Raw genomic sequence first — 27,221 nt, 5'->3', positions numbered from 1 at the left:
TATATTATATTATATTAGCTATAAATGGATCCCATGGCTATTACGCTTGTTTCGCTATGAAATTAGTACACAGTAACTACAAAAGACTTCGAAGTACAACTCCAAGCACGTGCACTTTCAGTAATAAAGCTGACAATATTGATCTATGTATCTACATATGCATATATGTAATCTTTAAATCACTACACATCTATATCCATAGATGTATTATATATACATATATATGTATTGTTGTGCCTTCACATGCATTTGTGTACGTTAAAATATCCCAATGTGCGTATCCATCTGTTATTTTGTACCTCCAAGTATGGAAGAAAGATATTCATGTTTGTTTTTCTTCTGGTTTTCGTTGTCCTTGTTGCACTTCTAAGTCAGCGAACTAAATTTAGTTCAAACGTACATGCAGTTAGTATTCTGGTAAGTTGTATTGAAACAGAACTGTATCCTTTTATCAGCATAGCAAAGTATCAAGTACAAGTAGAAAAGGACTCCATCCGATGTTTCTTGCAGAAGCTACTAATCGCCAAAAATTAAATCAAGATTATGCAAACTTTTAAGGGTCCAGGCGCAGACAGCACTATTGAATCACTTCCGCGAATATAAGTTTATATACGCTGTACGTTTCGATTTTTATTTTTTAGATGAGTGTTGTAGTAAACATTCGCTGTTGATAATTTTTAGCCTAATAGTTCATTATATTTTGTCTTCTGGATTTAAGCAGCTTGATTTGTAATTAATAACTGAAGTTTAGTTTTCTGAAATCTTCTCAATTTATAGTAATGCGACACTGCAACATAGCAAACAAAACTCCAACAAAGCAAAATTTAGGTCATACGATCCTCGTAGCACATTTAACAAAGTGATGGACTTTATTCTAAAACAGTCTCTGAAAGTAAAGGAAACACTTATGGAAATGAAGCCAGAGATTGAAACATCGAAACACATACTTCAAATGACACAGATACAACAATGTAACAAGCACACAAAAGAGAAAATAGTTACAAAACAAAAATAATTCAAAATAGCATAATGCTATTTAAACGACGTTATGGGTGTGAACAAATGAAATTATAATTCTGAATAAAGTGCAAAGAAAATATATACATTGTGCGAACGAATATATATCAGGAGAAAAATGTTTTCTTGTCAAGGTTCATTGGTATTCCATTTGGATTTTCTTCCGCCATTTTCATTAAAATTAACTTTTTTCCACAATTATCGCGGCACCATTAAAATAACAGTTCTATTTTAGAGATTGCACTTTTATTTATATGGATTTATAACCAATCGCAGACACCACTGAGACAGGTACAAATGACCTCAGGAAAATCATCTACACAAAAGATAAGACTATTATTTAAAAAATGTATGTAAAATGTACGGAAGTTTCAATTCTAAGCTCAACAAGAAAGCAAACTAATAACTAATGAACACTAATAAAAATTAATATTACTAACTGTATTTCTCTCTACGAAAACACAAAAAATATATTATCTACAACTGTAAAGGAAGAAGGGTAATGACAAACGTCCCCATATTTTTTATTAAATATTTGAATCTAAGAATCAACATGCAATGTTTCAAGGTTACTCTGATTCCTTTGAGCATGTACTCACTCTCTACCAATGCAGGCGGACGAGTGGTCCTACGAAGAGCTGAAAAGATACACATGTGTACTATTTTACTGAACTTCCGTGTAACGTTTTTAAAATATGTATTGTTTACATCAAAGAACTTTTGTATTGAGGTCAATCTAAAGAATATGTTTAGAGTTATATTTTAATAACAATTCCTAATGTGGAACATACAGATTTACACAAATACGAGTGTATCATATACTAAAAGGCAACCAATGGTTAACTTGAATAGAAAATATAACGAAATGCTATCATTACACAGCGTAAGATTTTCATAGTGAACACAAGAGTGACGGGATCTCTTTTTCTGAGTTGATAAAATTAGAAGCGTCTTTGATGAACATTTCTTAATATATCTTTGAAGAGATACGACGGAATTGCAAATTAACTATTTATTATTGATCTTTCGTGAAGTATTACTAAGAATAATCAACCGAATCAGTAATAAAAGAAGTGTGTGTGTATGTGTGTGTGTGTGTGTGTGTCAAACGTATTCATTGACGATCTCAACAATGTTTACCTATCTATAATAACACACTTACGTCTGGTTCAATTTAAACTTTTATGTCGTCTCTCACTAATATGTCAGCGTCACTAAAGCACATAAATGTATTGCCATCTAAATAGTTGTTTCGTAACGAAAGGCTACACTGTCGATCAAAGGTGTAAATTTCATAGATCGGTGTCAAGATGTACTTACTGCGTGCAGTTGTTGTTGTTGTAAGAGAGGGAGATGTAACTGACGGAAGTGATTCAGGAAGGTCCGCTTGTGTCCTCACTACAATATTATGAAACAAAATTACAAAGTAAATTTTGCTGTCATTTCCTACTCCTGTGTTTCATATATATTATAAGTAATCAGATGGTTTAGTTCCGTTTATTGGTATGCACGGTTTAGCCTTTAAAAACAGCTTCAGACAAAACTCTCCCAGTTTCTTTTACCTCTTGTCAATTAGGAAAAAGGCAATGTGAACGCATGTAATCTGGACTTTTGAAAAGCATCAAAGAAATATAATCATCTGACAACTATTTGATTAGTATATCTGTGTGGGGGGTGGGGATGGTTTTTGGAATACACAATGAAACAGCTAAATAAAACAGAATACGGTAAACTAACAACGTAATGCTTTTACAAACGTCTTTGTAAGAAACATTTTATCACTGACTCTCATTGTCTACGATTTTGATAAATAGTAAAAGAAGGAAACACAACAGGAAATTTTGAAAATGAGTTATTAATTACTGGAAGACTGCTCTATAATATTTTATAAATTTTTTCGTTTTAAATTCCATATAAAGAACGTCATATACTCTTAAGGGATAATAGCTTCACTCCGTCCAACTCAATATAAAGACTATATGCTCGCTCGAGATAATGCTTTTGACTAAATCAATCATATACAGTTGCAATGCCAGTAGCTGGTAAAGGAAAGCAACATTTCCATTGGTCAGAATGTTACCACGTGATCAAAATGAATTGCGTTTATTTATGTACGATCTGTAAGGAGAACTACTTTTCACAGAATACCCACTTCTATAAATAGAGTCACGTGTACAGCATAAGATAAACACTGACAGTGAAGGCAGACACAAAGTAAGCATTAAAGGAAAAGAACATTCTAACAATTCTTATACAAAAATAATTAAATAAATTTGGCTTTCATTGCTTGAAGGACTGGTATTATGATGACCTTATTACGACTAAGCACGACTATCCCAAGTGCTATAAATAGCTACGTATCAGAAAACCCCAAACATGTGTTTCTATACTCAATTAAGATTTCTGGGTTTTTTAATGATGCAAACAAAATAACATAACGAATAATTGAAATTTCAATTATAAGAGTGTAACGTTTTTTTCTGAGTTGATTGTGGTATAAACTGTCAGTTGCCGACTCACACAGTAAATAACGCCCGAAGGGCGTTATGTAAGCTGTGTGACTCGGCAACTGACAGTTTATACCACAATCAACTCAGGAAAAAACAACGTTAAACTCTTAAATACTTACGTGCGACAATTCTGTCTTGGATATATATTGTATTGGAATTCAATTCGGACGCCTGAGTGACAGCAAGACTGAAGTCTCTAGATGTTGCTAATGCATTCAATTCATCTGGGTTTTCTAGTCCAATGCCTATTGAAAAGATAGCGGTGCCAGCGGCTTTTAGAGCTTCTGCCGCTGTAATGGCATCCGGTTGATCAACGTTTGTGTTTGCATCAGTAATGATAATCACGGCATTAGGAACGTTAGGTCTGTCTCCAGCTTTTTCCACGAACATATCTGTTCTGAGAAAGTCAAGACCTGCAGCTGTATTGGCCGCTTTAGCCTTATACTGTGTTGAAATCTGTTTAATTCCTTCCATGAGTTCACCCTTTGTGGAGAAACGATCCAGGTTATACAAGCTGGTTGCCGTTTTGCGGTAAATAGATATACCAACTCGAACTTGTCCGGAATCAATATCTGCGTATTCCAAAAGATTTTGCACGAAGTCAAGAACTACGTTCAAGCTTTCTTTTCGCATATTATTAGAGAAGTGAAGAAGAAATATCAAATCTAGTTGCTCGCTTCCTGTATGAAAAAAGGAAAGAAATGTAATTAACCGTGAACAAGGTAGGGAAAATAACAAAATAGTATTAGAATATTTTCAGGAATAAATGATAGTTACTACCATAATCATCACCTGCTCTATTCAATGGAATTGACATACGTCAATTATTGTTTTTTTATATGGCATATTCCACGTGATACTGCATCCAAATCGTACTTTTGTAACTGAATAGCATTCCCCAAAAACTTTAGATATACATAGCAACACTGAATTGGGATAGAATATTTCAGTAATTGGTAAATATTTGTAAAGTTACAGACATAAAATATATCATGTATCACTTTTCTCCAGTTAACGACTTTCTATTCGGACATTAAATATTCTGTATCAGTTATATTCCACTTTCTACTAATAATTTGACACTGGCAAAACAATATTCATAGGACAAAATGTACTTTCATCACGATGTAACTTTGGTTTTATATACAGGTGTTTGCTTTATATACCGCTTCTTACTTTACATATAGGTGTTTGCTTTATATACAAGTGTTTGGCTCTGTCATGTTTCAGATGGAATTAGTTTTAACAATAACATGAGGGGGTATAGTTGGATATGTTAGATCGTGATTTGGACACTATAATATACGGCATCAATACTTTACAAACTATTAGCAAGCGTGTTCGCAAACCAATAAGTCAAAGGTCTACCTGAAAACCACTTCCTGTTTTATATTTTACCTTTGCCTACCTGGGCAAAATAAATATATATTAGACTTTTACAGTCGATCAGATTTTATAATCTTCCTTACTTAACCTCTATATTCCTTTACAAGCGCAAATAAAGAAGATGATACTGCACGTTGTGCCACGGTTCGCAAATCATAGCCCTTCAACAAACACGTCTTTTATTACGAAATAAAATTAGCCATCAGAAGCATACCTGTTACGGGCGATCTGAATGCTTGTTCAGCTCCTGCAAATGTATCAAGATAAAAATATTGAGAGCCATTTTAATACATGATGTAAAGGACCTCAACCTTTTTAAAAAATAAAAGTATGAAAGATTTTTACTAATGAGAAGTAAGACGATATATATATATATATATATATATATATATATATATATATATATATATATATATATATATATATATATATATATATATATATATATATATATATCGGCATAGCGCGTTTAGTGGCAAGTTTATTTTGGGAATGTGATCTAACACATATTAATTGTTTGCGAGCATTCAAATGTCTATCTGTCACTGTTAAGAGCCACTTACGAAAACCAGAATTAGGAAGACATGTATCCAGAGGTAGGAAAAAACCTAATATCATTACGGTATATTGTGATATATTGTTTTTCCTCCCAGATGGAAAACGAGTAGTTGCCAAATATGGCTGGCTCATAACTTAAATCATTTGCCTAGTACAGTATGTATACTTAGTACAGTATGTCTACCTAGTACAGTATGTCTACCATAGTACAGTATGTCTACTCAGTACAGTATGTCTACTTAGTACAGTATGTCTACCTAGTACAGTATGTCTACTCAGTACAGTATGTCTACCTAGTACAGCATGTTTTAGTACAGTATGTCTACCTAGTACAGCATGTCTTAGTACAGTATGTCTACTTAGTACAGTACATCTACTTAGTACAGTATGTCTACTTAGTACAGTACGTCTACTTAGTACAGTATGTCTACCTAGTACAGCATGTCTTAGTACAGTATGTCTACCTAGTACAGTACATCTACTTAGTACAGTACATCTACTTAGTACAGTATGTCTACTTAGCACAGTATGTCTACTTAGTACAGTATGTCTACTTAGTACAGTATGTCTACTTAGTACAGTATGTCTACTTAGCATAGTACGTCTACTTAGTACAGTATGTCTACTTAGTACAGTATGTCTACTTAGTACAGTATGTCTACTTAGCATAGTACATCTACTTAGTACAGTATGTCTACTTAGTACAGTATGTCTACTTAGTACAGTATGTCTACCATAGTACAGTATGTCTACTCAGTACAGTATGTCTCCTTAGTACAGTATGTCTACCTAGTACAGTATGTCTACTCAGTACAGTATGTCTACCTAGTACAGCATGTCTTAGTACAGTATGTCTATCTAGTACAGCATGTCTTAGTACAGTATGTCTACTTAGTACAGTACATCTACTTAGTACAGTATGTCTACTTAGTACAGTACGTCTACTTAGTACAGTATGTCTACCATAGTACAGTATGTCTACTCAGTACAGTATGTCTACTCAGTACAGTATGTCTCCTTAGTACAGTATGTCTACCTAGTACAGTATGTCTACTCAGTACAGTATGTCTACCTAGTACAGCATGTCTTAGTACAGTATGTCTACCTAGTACAGCATGTCTTAGCACAGTATGTCTACTTAGTACAGTATGTCTACTTAGTACAGTATGTCTACCATAGTACAGTATGTCTACTCAGTATAGTATGTCTACCTAGTACAGCATGTCTTAGTACAGTATGTCTACCTAGTACAGCATGTCTTAGTACAGTATGTCTACTTAGTACAGTACATCTACTTAGTACAGTATGTCTACTTAGTACAGTACATCTACTTAGTACAGTATATCTACTTAGTACAGTATGTCTACTTAGTACAGTACATCTACTTAGTACAGTATGTCTACTTAGTACAGTACATCCACTTAGCACAGTATGTCTACTTAGTACAGTACGTCTACTTAGTACAGTACGTCTACTTAGTACAGTATGTCTACTTAGTACAGTACGTCTACTTAGTACAGTATGTCTACTCAGTACAGTATGTCTACTTAGTACAGTATGTCTACCTAGTACAGTATGTCTACTCAGTACAGTATGTCTACCTAGTACAGCATGTCTTAGTACAGTATGTCTACCTAGTACAGCATGTCTTAGTACAGTATGTCTACTTAGTACAGTATGTCTACCATAGTACAGTATGTCTACTCAGTACAGTACGTCTACTTAGTACAGTACGTCTACTTAGTACAGTACGTCTACTTAGTACAGTATGTCTACTCAGTACAGTATGTCTACCTAGTACAGTATGTCTACTCAGTACAGTATGTCTACCTAGTACAGCATGTCTTAGTACAGGATGTCTACCTAGTACAGCATGTCTACTCAGTACAGTCTGTCTACCTAGTACAGTATGTCTACTCAGTACAGTATGTCTACCTAGTACAGTATGTCTACCTAGTACAGTATGTCTACTCAGTACAGTATGTCTACCTAGTACAGCATGTCTTAGTACAGGATGTCTACCTAGTACAGTATGTCTACCATAGTACAGTATGTCTACTTAGTACAGTATGTCTACTCAGTACAGTATGTCTACTCAGTACAGTATGTCTACCTAGTACAGCATGTCTTAGTACAGGATGTCTACCTAGTACAGCATGTCTTAGTACAGTATGTCTACTTAGTACAGTACATCTACTTAGTACAGTATGTCTACTCAGTACAGTATGTCTACTTAGTACAGTACGTCTACTTAGTACTGTATGTCTACTTAGTACAGTATGTCTTAGTACAGTATGTCTACTTAGTACAGTACGTCTACTTAGTACTGTATGTCTACCAGTACAGTATGTCTTAGTACAGTATGTCTACTTAGTACAGTATGTATACTTAATGCATTGTGTCTACGTAATGCACTATGTATACCTAGTACATTATGTCTACTCAGTACAGTATGTATATCTAGTACAGTATGTCTTAGTACAGTATGTCTACTTAGTACAGTATGTCTGCTTAGTGCAATATGTCTACTTAGTACAGTATGTCTACCTAGTACAGTGTGTCTACTCAGTACAGTATGTCTACCTATAACAGTATGTCTACTTAGTACAATATGTCTACTTAGTACATTAGGTCTACTTAGTACAGTATGTCTACTCAGTACAGTATGTCTACCTAGTACAGTATGTCTCAGTACAGTATGTCTACTTAGTACAGTATGTCTACTTAGTACAGTATGCCTACTCAGTACAGTATGTCTACCTAGTACAGTATGTCTTAGTACAGTATGTCTACGTAGTACAGTATGTCTACTTAGTACATTATGTCTACTTAGTACAGTATGTCTACTCAGTACAGTATGTCTACCTAGTACAGTATGTCTTAGTACAGTATGTCTTAGTACAGTATGTCTACTTAGTACAGTATGTCTACTTAGTACATTATGTCTACTTAGAAAAGTATGTCTACTCAGTACAGTATGTCTACCTAGTACAGCATGTCTTAGTACAGTATGTCTACCTAGTACAGTATGTCTACTTAGTACGTTATGTCTACTTAGTACAGTATGTCTACTCAGTACAGTATGTCTACTCAGTACAGTATGTCTACCTAGTACAGTATGTCTTAGTACAGTATGTCTACTTAGTACAGTATGTCTACCTAGTACAGTATGTCTTAGTACAGTATGTCTACTCAGTACAGTATGTCTACCTAGTACAGTACGTCTTCGTAGTACAGTATGTCTACTTAGTACGTTATGTCTACTTAGTGCAGTATGTCTACTCAGTACAGTATGTCTACCTAGTACAGTATGTCTTAGTACAGTATGTCTTAGTACAGTATGTCTACTTAGTACAGTATGTCTACTTAGTACATTATGTCTATTTAGTACAGTATGTCTACTCAGTACAGTATGTCTACCTAGTACAGTATGTCTTAGTACAGTATGTCTACTTAGTACAGTATGTCTGCTTAGTACAATATGTCTACTTAGTACAGTATGTCTACCTAGTACAGTATGTCTACTCAGTACAGTATGTCTACCTAGTACAGCATGTCTTAGTACAGTATGTCTACTTAGTACAGTATGTCTACTCAGTACAGTATGTCTACCTAGTACAGCATGTCTTAGTACAGTATGTCTACTTAGTACAGTACGTCTACTTAGTACAGTATGTCTACTTAGTACATTATGTCTACTTAGTACAGTATGTCTACCTAGTACAGCATGTCTCAGTACAGTATGTCTACCTAGTACAGCATGTCTTAGTACAGTATGTCTACCTAGTACAGCATGTCTTAGTACAGTATGTCTACGTAGTACAGTATGTCTACTTAGTACAGTATGTCTACTTAGCATAGTACGACTTCTTAGTACAGTATGTCTGCTTAGCACAATATGTCTACGCTCGAAATGTGCAGTTACATTAGTGCAGATGCTACGTGCTTAATATATGCCTGATCATCCATTGTAATAATCAAAGGCGCTGTCTCACCATAAAATGAAACAAATCCTTTTTGCCTTTGTCGTCTTAACTTTTTTGCTAATTGATGAAATGGGCTTACGTGTAAATATTTGGGCAAAAGCGATATCCCTGATAGATTCCAATTCATCTACGCTTCCCAGCTGAAAGGTATTCTCTCTTGTTGGTCTACTTGCCATCGCTTCTAGTTCTCTAGCATTTGTTAATCCAATTCCAATCGCAAAAATTCCCACACCAGCAAATCGGAGTGCTTCGGCTTCCTGAATTGTTCTATAACTGTTTCTATCGGAAGTTCCTGTTGTGACCATAAGAACGATATTCGGAACCTGTGGACGATCGCCGTTCCCTTCTGTAAATACTTGACGCCGAAGCAGATTGAAAGCATCAGCGGTGTTTCTCTCGCCATAATTGAATGTAGCATCTCTTATAGCAGTGACTATGTCTGTTTTTCTGGAGTACTTATTCAGGTAAAACTTTAAATCAGGGTGGCTAGAGTATGGTACAAAGGCAAACCGAACCTCTCCAGATTCTACACTTGAAGATTCAACAAAATGGACAAGGAAGGATCTGATTTTATTGTACAAGATGACGTCGTTACTTGTAGAAGTGTCCAATAGAAAAACAATATCCGCTGGATTTGATCCTATTCCTGAAAGAAAAGTCTCCGTCGTATAATATGACCGTTCAGATTCGATTGATAGTTTTAATAACGTACATTCGGCTTCATAAGGAAACAAACGTAAAGTAGAAAATAAGAATTTTCATTTTCGTATGAAAGCTGTGAATAATCATGCCTGCCAATATTTACTTTATGTGGTATTCGTACCCAGTATAGAAAAAATACATTTGAATGTGAATGCCACTATTGTACTGTATGATGCATAATTTTTCTATCATGTATTTCGAATCTACTTGTAGTCAAACCTGTCCTTCATCTCTCTCTCTCTCTCTCTCTCTCTCTCTATATATATATATATATATATATATATATATATATATATATATAGAGAGAGAGAGAGAGAGAGAGAGAGAGAGAGAGAGAGAGAGAGCACCCAGTCTCCTGTGAAGTCCTGTATTAAACGGTCACCTACGTTTCGTAATTCACGGCCATGTGTTGGTAATCAAAAAGTGGATTTTATTTTGCTGCTTAAAGCGGACATTCGTGCAAATGGAGTGTTTTTTTATTTTGTTTTGTTTTTATTGGGTGGAAAGGGGGGATGGTCCATAATGGCATTGTTTCGGTACAGACATGTCATGCAAATTGATGTGTTATATTGTTGGCATTAGCCAAACTCAAGTTAGTCCGTTAGTGTAACTTTAAATTGCCTGATCTCTCCGCTCGTAATTATATATATGTGAATAAAATCACTATTGCTTAGTGATCCGTCGTCGTATAAAATTCTCGAGGTAAATCGGCATTTTTATTGCCAGTTCCCAATATTAGTTTATCACAATCGACCTAATCAACAGTTTTTATCAATGTTTGCTGCATAATACTGGTTGGAGCATAAGACACGGGTAAGATCGTCCTAAGTACAGTTTATTGTCTCAAAAATGAAATTCAGATTTTCAAATACTGTTCATTTCTGTTGGTTAAGTAGTTTGTATTTTATAGTAAGTATAAAAGACAAACACTAAAATATCATAATAATATGGAAATATTACACCCTAATGCTGAAATATTAAATCCGTTTGCTGAAATAGCAAATCCGTATGCGCAAAAATCCTTATTTGCGAAAAAGGAACAGATAGTCACAATATACATACAGATTTTCATTAAATATCCAGTTATGTTTGAGGTGAAAAAGTTACCAGGAATGCAGTCCTTAGGTTCTTTTACTTATTCTACGTATAGACAATGGAACAAAACTATATGTCAGTCATTGATTTGATACTGTAAGTACATAAGGTAATTTTTTAGAAGTAAATTATGCTAGTTCTCAAAGCAATACTACTACCATTACTACTTCTACTACTACTACTACTAATAATAATAATAATAATAATAATAATAGAACTAATATAGATAATGATAATCGTATTCGGTGTACGATATTTGTTCAAGAACATAATTTTGAACTAAAACTGTATTCGCATTGCGCATGCGTAGAAAGACTAGCATCTCATTTTCACAAGGGTGACTGCTAATAACAGGTTTGACTATACCACTAAAACAGTCTGCGTTATTGTTTAACTTTTATTCACCTAAATGAATTTTGATGAATAAAATTTAACTGTAAGGCAGAATTAAAATAAATAAAATTGTATGTAAGAAAAAAACAAACAACATAAAAACAAAGTTGTGGAGAGGCTCTGATACATTATATTGTCTTCTCAATGGATTTTGAAGCACATTGAATCTCTCCAGTTTAGCAGGGGTATAATCTTTTTGTTTAAACCTTCAGAACGTACTTTTACAATAAAGATAGATGATTCATTACAACAATGGTTTATAGTGAGAGCAACAATCACTGACGTTTTTAATCAGTTGATTTTTTTTTCTATGCTTACTTACCTTGATATAAATCTATGGTGGTCTCTGGGCCGTCCGTCTCTGCAATACGATCCAAAGAACGTCAAAATTATGTAAATTCCCCGATGCTTTGATTTTAATGTAAATGCAACCGCACTAAACTAATGGTAACCGGGATGTCTGATTTTATTTAGAACATTATTTCGTTACAAGCCAGTGGACCACTGGCTCTTGCATTATTTTGTTTCGCTAAAGAGAAAAAATTTCCTCAAATAATGTCTTGGACCATTTCTTTTCACTTAAAAATAAAGAATAAACCTTATAAATATAAATACCGATTTTAATAAAGGATGGATAATCTTCATATGCATCAATATTCTACAAATTGATAGCGATGTAGGAAAATCATAATTCATTTTACTTTCCATATCAATATGCTCTGAGAATTAGAAAATTATACAAGATATGACTTTATCTAGTCAAAGGAAACTATTTCTATAAGAAAAATTATACTATTAATGCTTCGCATGCCTTGGAGAAAATAGTTTAGCAAAACACCCCAGCTATGTTAGTTCATGTTAAGGAGTGTATGTGCGTAGTGCGTCTGTTGCATCAATACACGTACTGTAGGTATGAATTTTCCGTGCGAATAACATGCTTCTTCAAAAACCCGTCCCGGACAGTAAAAGCTACCGACAGCTCGAGTAATACTCTCGTGTTGTACCAAGGTTCGTTTCGCTTCATTTTTGCATACGGACGACCGCAGGATGTGAAAGGCTTTGATCTTAAATGTTACTAAAAATGGCTCCTGTATTATAAGGTAAACAATGGAAATTAGCACAGGAAATACCATTATTACTGTGCAAATGATCATAGAAAATGCCGTTATTAATATCGACTGTGGTATGAACTTTCAATCAATCATACACAGTGTCAACAAAAAACAGATAAAGCCACAATAATGAAAGCTTCTGCATCTTGAAAGCAATGGTACAGCTTAAAGCGATGATTTACAGTGGTGTGCAAAATAAGGAACATTGACCATTAACCGCTGAAGATTAAAGGAAGGTTTGAATTAAAAAGAAAAAGTGACATAACCTACTTAATATTGATCTGCACAGTAAATTAACATTGAGTAATCTCTTTGATTAAGTTGTATGACAGCACGTACAAATGCAAACACTTCCAGCTCAAACGAGATTATCCCTTTCCAAAATAAATCTAAAATGATTCATACTGACCAGTGTTGAAGATTTACTAATACCACCCTGAATGAAGTTTTGCTAATTGTTTACAAAATTAAAAATCCCTTTAAAAAAATTTTAATATCAGCTTTTGAACTTTTGAACATGTTAAATGGATCAGTTTATCCCTGTAATTATTTATTCGACAGAAGGATGAAGCCAATAATAATAGTCTGCACGTCAACATTCGAATTCAATATTCGGTAAATTAGGTGAGGAAAATTTTGAGCAAAGTCCAAAAACGGACCACAAGGGAAGAAAACATTACAAATATTTGTTGTTTGCAGCTTAAACAAAACTGGGTGAGAAGCATGCTATTTGCACGGGTAATTCAATAATGCATTATGTTATTACACTACAAGACTACACGGTTTTCTTCAATGAAAAACTATTACAGTGCTAGTTATGGAAACGTTAACTGCGTCATAACTGAAATAAAACAAGTTATGTAAATGTTAAGTCTGTCATAACTGAAATAGAACTAGTTATGTAAATGTTAAGTCTGTCATAACTGAAATAGAACTAGTTATGGAACGGTTAGCCGTTTCATAATAGAAACAGAACTAGTTATGGAAACGTTAATTCGCAACTGAATTAAAACTAGTTATGCAAACGTAAACCTCGTCATAATGGAAATAGAACATACATTTGCAACTATGAATAGAAATAGTACATTAAGATAAATGGAAACGAATACAACGGAGTACTTGGAACATGTTCTGTCTTTGAGAAGCTTTATATGTTACCAGATCAATGGGGTTACGGTCTGGAGTGCCAAACAACAAAGTAGTTACTCATTTGTTCGGACAATAAAGAAGGAATAATGGTGCAACTTTTGGTCAAAAATAACAATCGATTACAACTACATGTACTTAGCAGGTTAAACAACTCCGATACTTCTTACAGAGAAAGTATTCGTTCCATCAATGCTCCCTCTATCCAGTTTAACCAACAGGTATGTCAGTAAAGTATTCGTTCCATCAATGCTCCCTCTATCCAGTTTAACCAACAGGTATGTCAGTAAAGTATTCGTTCCATCAATGCTCCCTCTATCCAGTTTAACCAACAGGTATGTCAGTTAAGTTTTTTAGAGTCTTAGAAAACTGAGCAAATGGTTAAGTATACATATCACTTACGCGGAACATGTTATAGTGTATATAATTTATTTGTTATTAGTTCTCCATTTAATTTGGACAAAGACTTCATCTTGAACAGTTGCTTATGAGAATATTCTACATATGTTTCCATGAAATATGAATGTATACCAACACAAATCGGCTAGGTAGAGAACTCTGAATTTAATTTACAGAACTATTTATTACTTTAACCTTTTAACCAAACCTTAAAAACATACCTCTGTTTGTTTGTTTTATATATTTATTTATTTATTTATTTATTTATTTATTTATTTATTTATTTATTTTTTATTGGGAGGTAATTTGTATATTTTACCAGTATATGAAAAATGCAACAAAAATATGGCTTTGTCCTTGTTTGATTTTTGACTGTCTGCTTAACTGATTGCCATTGCCATTGGGGAATCAAAGTTAATAAAACTGAAGGTTAACTGAAAACTTCAATCCTAGTAAAATCATGTTTGGAGCCATCTTATAGTTGCCATTTTGTTTAGTATCTAGATTTGCTACTAGTCTTAAGAGACTTTCTCATTATACTGCACAGTATATATGTCTCTAAAAGTATGAAAAATAAACCAATGTCATTGCAAACTGATGGCTTTTAAACTCTAACCAAATATTAATCACATTGATGAATTGCATTTCGAACAATTAACATTAGTCGACTTTTCTTTCAGATGTAGAGTGGGATTTATTCAACAGATAAAGAAATATTTTAAAATACACCAGAATATGTATACCCTTTCATTTGTTAATTATAACCATGTCTATATTATAACCAAAATAATTAATTTACTCGCTGGACATCACGTACAATCTAGAAATTAGGACGGTTAGTATCATGCTGTTTGTTTCCTCTAATTAACCAACACTGAAAAGTGGATTTTGGTGTCAAGAATAAAATATATGTCTGCATTCTAAGACGTGTAATGTAAGTATATATATATATATATATATATATATATATATATATATATATATATATATATATATATATATATATATATATATATATATATATCTCACGATGTGTAATCAGTTATTCCTAAATGTTGCTTCTAAAATTGTGCAAAAGCTCGTCCAAAAATGCAGATGATACATGAATGACAAACAACACGTGACAATGAACACAAAACATGCACAGGACAAAGAATATATTACAATATAATATACAGACGATTGTAATTTAATCAGCATTAACACAAAAGGATAGAGTCAATTTTAAATAGAGAGAAAAGCACCTCGTTTTATAGCAAAGCAACAAAAGCGCAAACAGCCTACTAAATTGTTATTGTGCTCAATCGGATAAACATTGTAAGTTAGAACTGATGTTAGAAAATATCAACTGATGCATAAAGTATTCCTACCAGGCGCCCTTTCGCAATCCATCGTGAGCAATAATTTAGCTATTGCATCAAGCTTTTCAAAATTATCCACGCTGTATTTATACTTCTCTACTGGCTTGGATACAATTTCATCCAGTTCCCAAGTGTCCGTTAAAGTTATACCAACACCGAATATCTTAATTCCCGCAGCCCTTGCGTCCTCTGCATCGCTGACCGTGCGTTGCCCGTTTATATTTGATACGCCATCAGTGATGAGAATAGCAACATTTGGCACGTGCGGTCGATCACGACTCGTGCTAAATACTTTCGTACGCATTGCAACTAGTGCGTCAGCAGTATTCGTGCTCCCATAGTCATAACTAATTTCTCGAATTCTATCAATAAACTCTGCTTTGTTAGATATTTCACCAAGGTTGTACTGTATTTTGGTGTTTGTGCTAAAGGTCAGGATAGCAACTCTCGTAGCGCCGCTATCTATATCCAGTTCGCTGACGATATTTTGCACAAATTGTAACGTGCGCCTAAAATTGGGCTCTGTAACGCTGGTTGAAGCATCCAGTATGAAAGCAAGGTCAAGTGAATCTGTTACACAGACTGCAAAAAAGGAATAGTTGTTACGAATCTTCAACATGCATAATACGTTGCTACATCGATGACGTGTCCAGACTTATTGCAATGATATTTGCTAATCTCTATGAGAAAGTGCATGTTCTCGAGTCCTAAGGTGGTGGAATAGTTTTAATTCTCCCGGGTTTTAGAGAAAAGTAATTAAGAAATTACTCACTACAATAAATGTTCTGAGCAGTTGTGCTTCTGGTGCTGTAATCGATAAATGAGGTTGCACAAATTTATATTAACCTGATTATATTATGTCATAATTATCGTTTAGATCTCACCGGAACTTCTTTTATTTCTGATCAATTGCTTGCGTGTTTGCGGTTCAGATTTCCATGCAGAATAATATATTACTTTTTATGCTAACGAGCTAAACGAGTGACCGATAACGTGTCAGCTACTTATATTGTCACTCACAGAACTGTACTGTAAGTGAGAAGTGCAGTTACGACGCAAGAATGCTGAGCTTTATAACTGAAAGATACACAAACTTGCAGTTACCATTGGATTTTACTAAGTTACAAAATGCACCATGGGGAATCCGAATTCCAAGACCGAGTATCCCATATCGACGCTTTTCCAGGTTTGTGCTGCACACGCATCTGGTACATGTTTAGCATTAATGCTCCTATTACCGAGACACATTGCAGAGGGATTGTTCTGTCATACCTTCAGGTAAACAATATGTACATAGCCACATAAAGGACTACATAAGAAGGTGGTCAGTTCTCCTTTTAATGGACTTGTGGTTAAATCAACAAAAAATACTATATGTTAAAAAGAAGCAGAACATGTGGTCAAGATGTTGACAAAGGTAAAAGACGGCAAACTTCAAATTAGGCCAGACAATGCTTGTTCGTGGAAGATCTTCAAATTAGGCCAGACAATAATTGTACGTGGAAGACATACTAGTACATCCTATCTGCGAGACAACAAAATGGACAAACAAGGTAAAAGTGTCAATAACTTGGGGAGTTTAAAGTTCATTAACAAAGGTGCCAATACGTTACATTATTGCGGAATTCGCTCGCAGTAACAACGACGAAGATATCGTTGGACACAAGTAGGACATATACAGAAAGAGGTTTTTACTTGACTAAAGCAGAAAGCGTTTCTTGCTAATTACAGAGAGAAATTAAGTACGTCTCCATCGTTAAGTCAAGCTAGTGTGCAAGGGCTTTACACCAGCGTAGAACCCGTGCACAGGAATGGAGAGTGACGTGTTTGTAGCGGCAATGACAAACAAAAATACGCGAAGCAGTGCCATTAAAGACAAAAACAAAAAATACGTGATATAGGGCATACACAGGAAACGTAGACAATATGTTAAGTGCATTATTAGAAACACCTTACATAGTTATCATATCATCGTATCATATCAGATAAAGTGTAGGTTATGACATGTTCGCTGACAAACAGCTGAAGGAATTTATAATGTGCATGAAATTCAGAGGAGAAATAAAACATACACATGATACTGTTATTCAATGGTCACATTTCAAAAGAGATCATGGGAAATATAATGAAATCTTTTGTTCGGACACAGTCATGTTATGAAACTCTGAGCATAAAGGATAATGCTTAAGAATCACTTAAATTTATTTAAACATTTCACTTCTAGACGCTTGTCCTCAAATGACAAATGTTACTGGTTCATTGTGTCTCTTTAATAAATTCACTTTGTTATTGTGCGATAGGGTTTTTCTCCTTTCACGCTTTCGGAATATGAAATTTTGTCATTGCGCAGGACGGTCTTTCTCCTTTTCTCGGTTGTTGTTTTTGTTGGTGACGATGTTGTGGGTTTAATGCCATTTTTCAGCACACAATAGGCTATACATTGCGGCCAACATATATTTTGGACGAAGAAACTGCGAAAACCAGGCAAGAACCAACAACCCAAGGGAACTACAGGCAAGTTTTCTCATCTACCCACATTAGCAGAGCTCGAGACTCGAACCAATGCAGACAGAAGTGAGATGGACGTGATCGGTAAAAACAAGTGATTAAGACCACTCGACCACCTTGGGAAACCATTTTGGGGTAGAGAGGGATGTGGGATGGGGTAGAAACCTTTTACCAATATGTGCCTATATATATATCTTTCTCTAAAAGGCGTACCTCACCATTGTTTTGAGGAATTTGTATAGGAATATTATCGAGATTGTGCGTTTGAGCTTCTTAGAACACTAACAGAATTAATATCTAATGTATGTAATCGGAGTACGGTGATTTATATTAATGGTGGCTGAAGACAAGTTGCAATGACTGTTATACATATTCATTATTTTTATAGTGGTCGAGCTAATGTTAAAACAAATCAACTTGTTGATGCCTTATTATTTTTCAGCTGAGTGTATACTTTCTGTCATCCCCAACTTCCAGCAATCGCATTCACTAAATGTAATACAACACCGTATCACCCTTTCCTGCCAGAGCTCCATACCAGAATTACGAAAGCAGGCAAACTTGACTACATTGCGTAGGTAGCACGGTATATAAATTGTACACGAGTAATCACATAGCTTCGTATATATGTAACAATTCAGCATATAAGAGTACATGCTTTACGGCATCTGTACCTCTTCTGTATGGATTAATTCGGATGGACGGTACAAGAATTCTGTCTCGTCCTCCTAAAAGCATATGTCGATAAAAATGACTAATGTTCCTAAGTGCGAGTACTAACCCGCGCATATGCAACATACATTTGAAGTTTATATTTATTTACTTTTTTGTTCCTGTTGCTCTTTATTTTCGGGTGGGTTGGGGAATTGCTCGTGTGGGTTGGGGATGGGAAGTTGGGAGAGCAAGGGCTGAGAGTGTACATAGAACACAAATTTCACACTGAAATTCAAACTGATATAACATAAAAATGAAAAACAAAAGATAAAGAAAGAGAAAAATACAAGGGTTTATACATTCAAAAATAAGTGCAATGTTCATATGTGATACTTATATTGACTGGAACAAAATCATATTCTTATATATGTTAAAGAAAGTTAGGTGCAATAACAAACACTGAAACGAAATTTTGATAAAAGTTATTTTAAAACTTCTCGTTTTTTAATTTGTATGAAGCTCAATTTAATTTAAACCGATCTTTATATATTTTGATAACAAAAATAATCATAATATAGACAAATTAACATAATTTAGACACTGATAAAGAATGAGTGAACAAAATAATGAAAGTTACATAATTCGCAATAAAGCAAGCAACTTTTGTTTTCTTGAAAGCATTTTTTCAGTGGGGTTTTTCTTGCTGACTAAAAAAAGAAATAACAATGAATTACCTTGACAGTTCCCATAATTCCACAAAATGGCAAGTAGTGCTAGGAGTGACCACATCTTTACGAATGGTCTTCGTCAATCTTGCTCCTAAAAAAAAAATATCAGCACGTAAACTCTTTTTTACTTTATAACTGAAGCGTACAATGCTCTCATGAGTTATTAACTTACGCAAACACAACATTCCACACTACAAGACGAATAGCATTTTGTAAGAAAGTGTATATCTCATTTTTTAACGGCTTTTTATGACATAGAGATTGTTGATATTATTTCCGGAGGAAAATTCTCTCTCTCTCTCTCTCTCTCTCTCTCTCTCTCAATGACAACTCCAACAATGTTGATGATCTAAGGGACTCTACTGATGTCATACTCCACCAACTGCAAAACGCGATAGTCGAACGTTCACAAACAGATTTAAAATGGACCAACTGATGAGGGAATGTGTGCATAAGGACCGTTTGAAATATTAAAGATACGTATTTGGCGATAGAGGAGAATGTTACAAGATATTCCATTCCGACCTTTAATTTGTTTCAATAATGAAATAGAAATTGGTAATTATTGTATTGTTTATATTATGTATATAACTAGACAATTAAATTATACAAGCCAAAATGAAACCTTATCATCATTTTTCAGATCCACTAAATAGAGATTATTAAACAGTTTTAAGGAATATCATAAACAATTGCAAGTATGTACGTTAATTTAGCATTTGTATGACTTTCGTACAAATGTAAATACATACTGTTCTCGTATATCATCAACTGCTTAAACAATTCTGATTAATACATACATCGTAAATTAAATGAATAAAATTTAACTGAACTGTCGGGGGGGGGGGGGGCATAATCTGTGTTCCTCAAACTTCGGATGAGCATGGGAAGTCCAAGGACAAAAACGTACGGTATGTATCTATTGTGACGAAATACTACGTCTGAATGAGTGTATGGTTTAACGACATGAAACAATTGGGAAGCCTTGCAATTAAATACGTCATGACGTGATATGACAACTATTGGATATACTAATGTCCGGATAAAAAAGATGTTATGATGTGATATGACAACTATTGGATATACTAACGTCCTGATAAAAATGATGTTATGATGTGATATAACAACTATTGGATATACTAATGTCCGGATAAAAATGATGTTATGATGTGATATGACAACTATTGGATATACTAATGTCCGGATAAAAATGATGTTATGATGTGATATAACAACTATTGGATATATTAATGTCCAAATAAAAATAATGTTATGATGTGATATGACAACTATTGGATGTACTAATGTCCGGATAAAAATGATGTTATGATGTGATATGACAACTAATGGATATACTAATGTCCGGACAAAAATGATGTTATGATGTGATATGACAACTATTGGATATACTAACGTCCTGATAAAAATGATGTTATGATGTGATATGACAACTATTAGATATACTAATGTCCGGATAAAAATGATGTTATGATGTGATATGGCAACTATTGGATATACTAGTGTCCGGATAAAAATGATGTTATGATGTGATATGACAACTATTGGATATACTAATGTCCGGATAAAAATGATGTTATGATGTGATATGACAACTATTGGATATACTAATGTCCGGATAAAAATGATGTTAAGATGTGATATGACAACTATTGGATATACTAATGTCCGGATAAAAATGATGTTATGATGTGATATGACAACTATTGGATATACTAATGTCCGAATAAAAATGATGTTACACGGATCCAGCTGCTCCCTGATTTGACCTTAAAATCCTCAATCGAAGTTTACAAGCATGGTCATTAATATCAATACATTGGTCCTCTTTTGTCTGATGTAATTTGGTTGGTGGTGAGTCGGACTCGCAATCTGCACATGAATTTGATATGTAACCATGGTGATGCGATTCCTAACTTAGTGTATACATTCGATAAATAAAATTGGTCTTTGCGACGCCCAATTTAACACATGAATTTGATAAACAACATGGTCTTTGCGATTCCTAATTTAGTGAATGATTTTGATAAGCAATCGTGGTCTTTGTGATGCCTTGTTTCGTATAGGAATTTGACAGACAAATGAAGAGAAAGGATCGTGAACATATTTTTTTTTAAATGTCATCATTTTCATGTGTATTATTTCGCCTGTCTTTTAAAATTTCGTTTAAAGAAAACCTTTTCTTTGTAACAGATAGAATCGTTGTTATTGAAAGCGTCGAGGTGTACTTAAGTTTAGTAATGATGACAGTAAAAGCATTATTTATGTTCTTCCTTATACCAATATCACAATAATAGTGTAAACGACATTAGCATTTTCATCTGATATATAGTTCATAATATTTCAGCATGTAGTCAACCTTATTATTTTGCTTTCATCTTACTGAGCAGAATTTTTTTATCGATCGATCAATTCCTGAAATTATTTGCTTTTTTTTAATTATACCTAATTTCATTTGTGGATTTATATATCTAGTAAGGTACCTGCTTATGTGTTATGTGTTCTGAGGACCACATGGCAGATGGGTCAGCCATTACCAAATGTGTTATCCTCGTTAAAGATAGTTTATTATTATTATTATTATTATTATTATTATTATTATTATTATCATTATTATTATTATTATTATTATTATTATTATTATTATCATTTTCACAAAGGCCCAAACGAATGAGTGAACGAAGCAATACGTGACTAAAATGTTAGGATAAAAACGTTATGATCTGTTCTAACTGATATCATACATAAGGCGAAACGCTTTTTTTGAAAATTCTTTTTGTAAACGATTTATTTGGTTTTTGGTTATGTCGGGTTTAACTCCATTTTTCAGCACATGATAGGATGTACATGGCGGTCATTATATATGATGGAGGATTATTAGGGAAAGCCCCCAGGAAGAAACCACCTACCCACAAGAAGTTACTAGCAAGCTTTTTCACATACCTACCTATATTGATCGACCCGATACTCGAACTAACACGGATGGAGATGAGATATAAGAATGCGGTATAAAGGCGAGCGCCAATAACAACTTGGCCGAACGGGGACCGGGGGACAATTTGATGAAATTGGTCAAAATAATTAATCATATTGAATAATGATATAAATATAAAAAGGGGGAAATCGTCGCATGCATTATTGCATCGGGAAACAAAACATAAAACAACAACAAACAAAAAGAAAACTGAACCCTCAGATGAAAGTATACAAGAGGCCCACATTATAATAACATTAAAAGTTTAGGCTGCTGTATTCACCAATATCGTTTTTAAGCTATGTACTGGTAATTTCAAATAATCTGCAGATAAATGGCAATTACATGCAATAACACCGAATGCTGCGTGATACTAGCGTCATAATGATTTAATGGTACATGACACAAATAATGGGCGCGATTTAAAACTTGAATTAAAAAGGGAATTTGATAATGTTCAGTCTGGCAGCAGCAATAATGTTAGTTGATATCAGTCAAATGGGAAGGAAGGTTTTCGTGCTGAAATGCGATTGACGTATTCTCGCGTCGTTCTATTTAGCATAACGTTTACTACGTCATTCTATAATGTTGTTGCTGTTGTTGTTGTAGGGTTTAACGCCATTTTTCAGCACACGATAGGCTATACATGGCGGCCAGTATTAATGGTGGAGGAAGAACCCGGGAAATCCCAGGAAAGAACCACCAAACCTCGCAAGCTACTGGCAAGCTTTCTCACATACCCACATTGGCCGAATCCGAGACTCGAACCTACGCAGACAGAGGTGAGATGGCAGTGATCCGTAACGGACAGCGCTTTAGACCACTCGGCCACTCGGGGCCCCCATTCGATAATGATATAAACATGTATTTATACCGTAAACAAAAATGAAAGAACAATGAGGAAAGATCAACAAATATCTTTTCGTGCACCAAAATAGTATGCAGATGTGCGGTTTTCAATTAAATGATGTAATTATCTCAAATTATCGAATGCGAGGCATCCTATTGGTCAAATTATCGAATGCGAGGCATCCTATTGGTCTTCTACTTTACAAACACAGAAGATGTGTAACACAATTGCTCTGGACTACCAATTCCCGTTGTATTAGAGGATGTAAATGCTACGCACGAATGTTCGACAGAATTTAAATGAAGAGTAACGTTTCAGATACCACGCCTTTCGCACTAAAACATATAATTTACTTCCACAACGATTCTTGGATAAGCATCAACATTGAGTTGTCTGATAGATAAAAAATATACTGGCGTTTTAGCCTTTTCTCAGTATATGTGTGTGGCAGAGCGGGGGGGGGGACTCATTTTTTTCAGTACATTATTATAATTGTCAATATATCTATACAAAACACTCTCTCCTTGGCAAATACCAATGACTGTCCAACCGTGCCAGACTGATTTTATTCATTTTTATGTTTATTTTAGTTTGTTTTTTACAAACTTATGCGAAAGTCAGTATCAAAATAAGCTCATATATTAAGATTTATGCGGAAATGATAATCCATAACTATTAATAGTCATAATTTGTATGAAGATGTTGACACGACGGACTCAGTACTAAGAGATAGATCGATAGATAGATAGATAGATATGTATGTATGTATGTAGACCGACGGACGGACAGACAGACAGAGAGACAAACATATTTGTAGATAGATAAATAAGTAGCTAGACAGACGGACGGACGGATGGATGTGCAAACAGACATTAGACAGGCAGACATACTTACAGACGGACACCCAGATAGATAGATAGACGGATGGATGGACGGACAGACAGACGGACAGACAGAGGCAGACATACGTACAGACATAAACCCAGATAGATAGATAGATAGACAGACGGACGGACGGACAGACAGAGAGACAAACATGTGTTTAGGTAGATATGTACATAAGTAGCTAGACAGACGGACGGACGGATGGACAGACAAACAGACATTAGACAGGCAGACATACTTACAGATAGAAACCCAGATAGGTAGATAGATATATAGATAGATAGATAGATAGATAGATAGATAGATAGATAGATAGATAGGCAGACGGACGGACGGACAGAGAGACAAACATATATTTAGTTAAATAGGTAGATAGATGGACGGACGGACTGACACAGACAGATAGATAGATAAATAGATAGATAGATAGATAGATACGTAGGTAGATACGTAGATAGATAGATAGGAGGAGAGTGAGTGGACAGTGGACAATGAATAAAAAAACAGGAATGTAAGTTAGAAAGATATAAAGATAAATGACGATATACAAACGAGAGCTTCAGAATCACATACATACATACATACATACATACATACACACATACACAAGTATATATTGTCTTGTAAGACATTTACAATATTCAGCCATTAGAGAGTTTATTTATATATGAACTCAAATTTCTGTCCAAATAAATTATATAGCATACGATACGACATAAAAACAACTGTGACTTGTCACTTAGCTATTACTAAAGTGTCTACTAAGAAACTGTATTCTAATATTTATCCTTGCTTGGATGAAAGCAGAGATTATATTTAAATAATATTATAAACTATCAACTATCTGATAAAGGAGAGATTTTCTTTGTTATGGTGTAAAATGTATCGTACTGAAATGTTTTTGAGAATGCCTAAATTTTGATCTTACGATATTGTCACAGCGGTCATAAAACTGCAGTCATGTTACTTTGACAAGCATAATGCTATGTATGAACTTGATTCTAATATATCCTTTGAAAGCCAAGTACAGCCTGATAGATATACATCCTTGAAGACTACAAGCTACTGTTACATCCACCCAGTATTATACAATGAACGACAACGCTACTTATAATTTTACTGTGTCAATATTAGTTCACTTGAATAACTGGTTTTACCGTGTAAATATGTTACAGAGGGATGTAAATTTTCAAACTAACCAGTTTTATCATTATGTCAAATCGATGTATGACGCTATAACTAACACTGAACATTTTAGTAACAGGATTGAAACTGTGTTCAAGCTTTGTAAATTTGATTAGGGAATATTGCTAGGCTTTAATTAAGACATAAAAACGCGAACTGTACGTATGTGTGTGTGTGTGTGTGTGAGAGAGAGAGAGAGAGAGAGAGAGAGAGAGCGAGAGAGAGAGAGAGTAAGAGAGCGAGTGAGAGAGAGCGAGAAAGAGAGAGCGCGAGAAAGAGAGAGAGAGTGCACGCATGCAGTGTTTCACGGCACACGAACATAACGGTGGCTATATGGTTAGGAAGATAGAAACCTTCTATATAAGGTAACTTTGTAAATTTGACGGGTGACTATATATATATATATATATATATATATATATATATATATATATATATATATATATATATATATATAATGTTAAATATCTGTAAACGGCGTTCATGTTGCCTGTATTTTGCAACACATGTACAACAGCTGGTTTTGAGGGTCTACGCCGTCTTTAAATTATTTTACATACAGCGCGTTTGGTTTAGTTTGATTCATTAAATCATCCTTCGCTGTGTACAGAAACCAGCTTGAAAGATTAACTCGCTGTGAAAATTTACCAGAGCACAGACACTATAAGATAATAGCAATATAATATAAATCCATAAAAACTTGTGGTCAAATTTATTGAATTAATTGGATTCCGAGTTAAACAGGGTTCTGTATATCTGGAGATACATACACGTTTCATTGATAAAATTGAAGATAATTTCTGAACGGGTCAGATCGAGGGGAGAATGTTTACCTTAAACAGTTAATTTGTCTTTTGAAATAGATAACTTTCTTTGTGTCATATTTCGATTCAACATGAAAAGTAAACAAGAATCGGATTCAGAACAAACGCACTCCACGTTGTTTTTCTAAAACTAAGCAGTTCGAGAGCGTGTAGCTCATCCACTGGGCTGTACATGACTGCGATGACTGTAACGTCACACTGAAAGGTATGGTTGGACACGCGTCGACGAAACAGTTATGTATTGTACAAGATTAATATATCTTGTCCATGTGTTTTAAGGTACTGGAAAACGTTTAATAATTAAGCTTTATAATTTCTTATGTTCAAATACTACTTTAGACAACTGCAATGTATCAAGCATTTACTGTATATGCTGAAGCACTCACACGCCAATGTCTGTAAGGTATTTAATGTTCATTTTATCTGCCGAAGCGCGTACTCCTCAAAGCCAGTAGGGTATCTAATGTTCACATTACGTGCCCAAGCTTCCATTCATCAAAGCCCATAGGGTATCGATAGTTCACTTGATGTGATTAAAATGGCTCATTTCATTGCCCGTAAGGCATCGAATTTTTCCCTTTATGTGCGTAACCTTGCACTTTTCAACGCATGTACGCTATCTAATGTTCACTTAAGGTGCCCAAGTTAAAATTCTTCAATGTCCATAAGGTATTTAATGTTCATTTGATGTGCCTAATCTTGAACTCTTCAATGGCCGTAAGGTATATAATGTTCATGTTATGTTCCGAAGTGCACAATCTGCAATGTTCATAATATATCTATTTCTCGCTGTAGCTGTCCGTGATTTCATTCTTCAATGCCCGTATATTATTTATTTCTCGCTGTATCTGTCTGTGATTTCATTCTTCAATGCCCGTATATTATCTATTTCTCGCTGTATCTGTCTGTGCTTTCATTCTTCAATGCCCG

At 34.5% G+C, this 27,221-nt stretch overlaps 1 protein-coding gene across 1 annotated transcript in view; it reads right to left on the bottom strand.

Annotated features, from left to right (window-relative positions):
* LOC149790718 (uncharacterized) overlaps nt 1–27,221 on the bottom strand; it is a 395,180-nt gene that overhangs the window by 93,852 nt on the left and 274,107 nt on the right. Inside the window, exons 6-13 of the mRNA XM_089973252.1 lie at nt 19,562–19,646; nt 15,675–16,247; nt 11,970–12,008; nt 9,537–10,103; nt 5,128–5,160; nt 3,647–4,207; nt 2,338–2,415; nt 1,617–1,655 (exon numbers count right to left, since the gene is read on the bottom strand). Coding sequence (XP_089829378.1) covers nt 1,617–1,655; nt 2,338–2,415; nt 3,647–4,207; nt 5,128–5,160; nt 9,537–10,103; nt 11,970–12,008; nt 15,675–16,247; nt 19,562–19,616 — 1,945 coding nt within the window. The 5' untranslated portion in view covers nt 19,617–19,646. The remainder of the gene's footprint in view (nt 1–1,616; nt 1,656–2,337; nt 2,416–3,646; nt 4,208–5,127; nt 5,161–9,536; nt 10,104–11,969; nt 12,009–15,674; nt 16,248–19,561; nt 19,647–27,221) is intronic.

The sequence above is a fragment of the Sinohyriopsis cumingii genome, chromosome 10, assembly GCF_028554795.1.
Source record: "Sinohyriopsis cumingii isolate HCF-2022 chromosome 10, ASM2855479v2, whole genome shotgun sequence".
NCBI lineage: Eukaryota > Metazoa > Mollusca > Bivalvia > Unionida > Unionidae > Sinohyriopsis > Sinohyriopsis cumingii.
The sequence above is the reverse complement of the archived record's forward strand: the minus strand, read 5'-3'. Positions and strand labels throughout refer to the sequence as shown.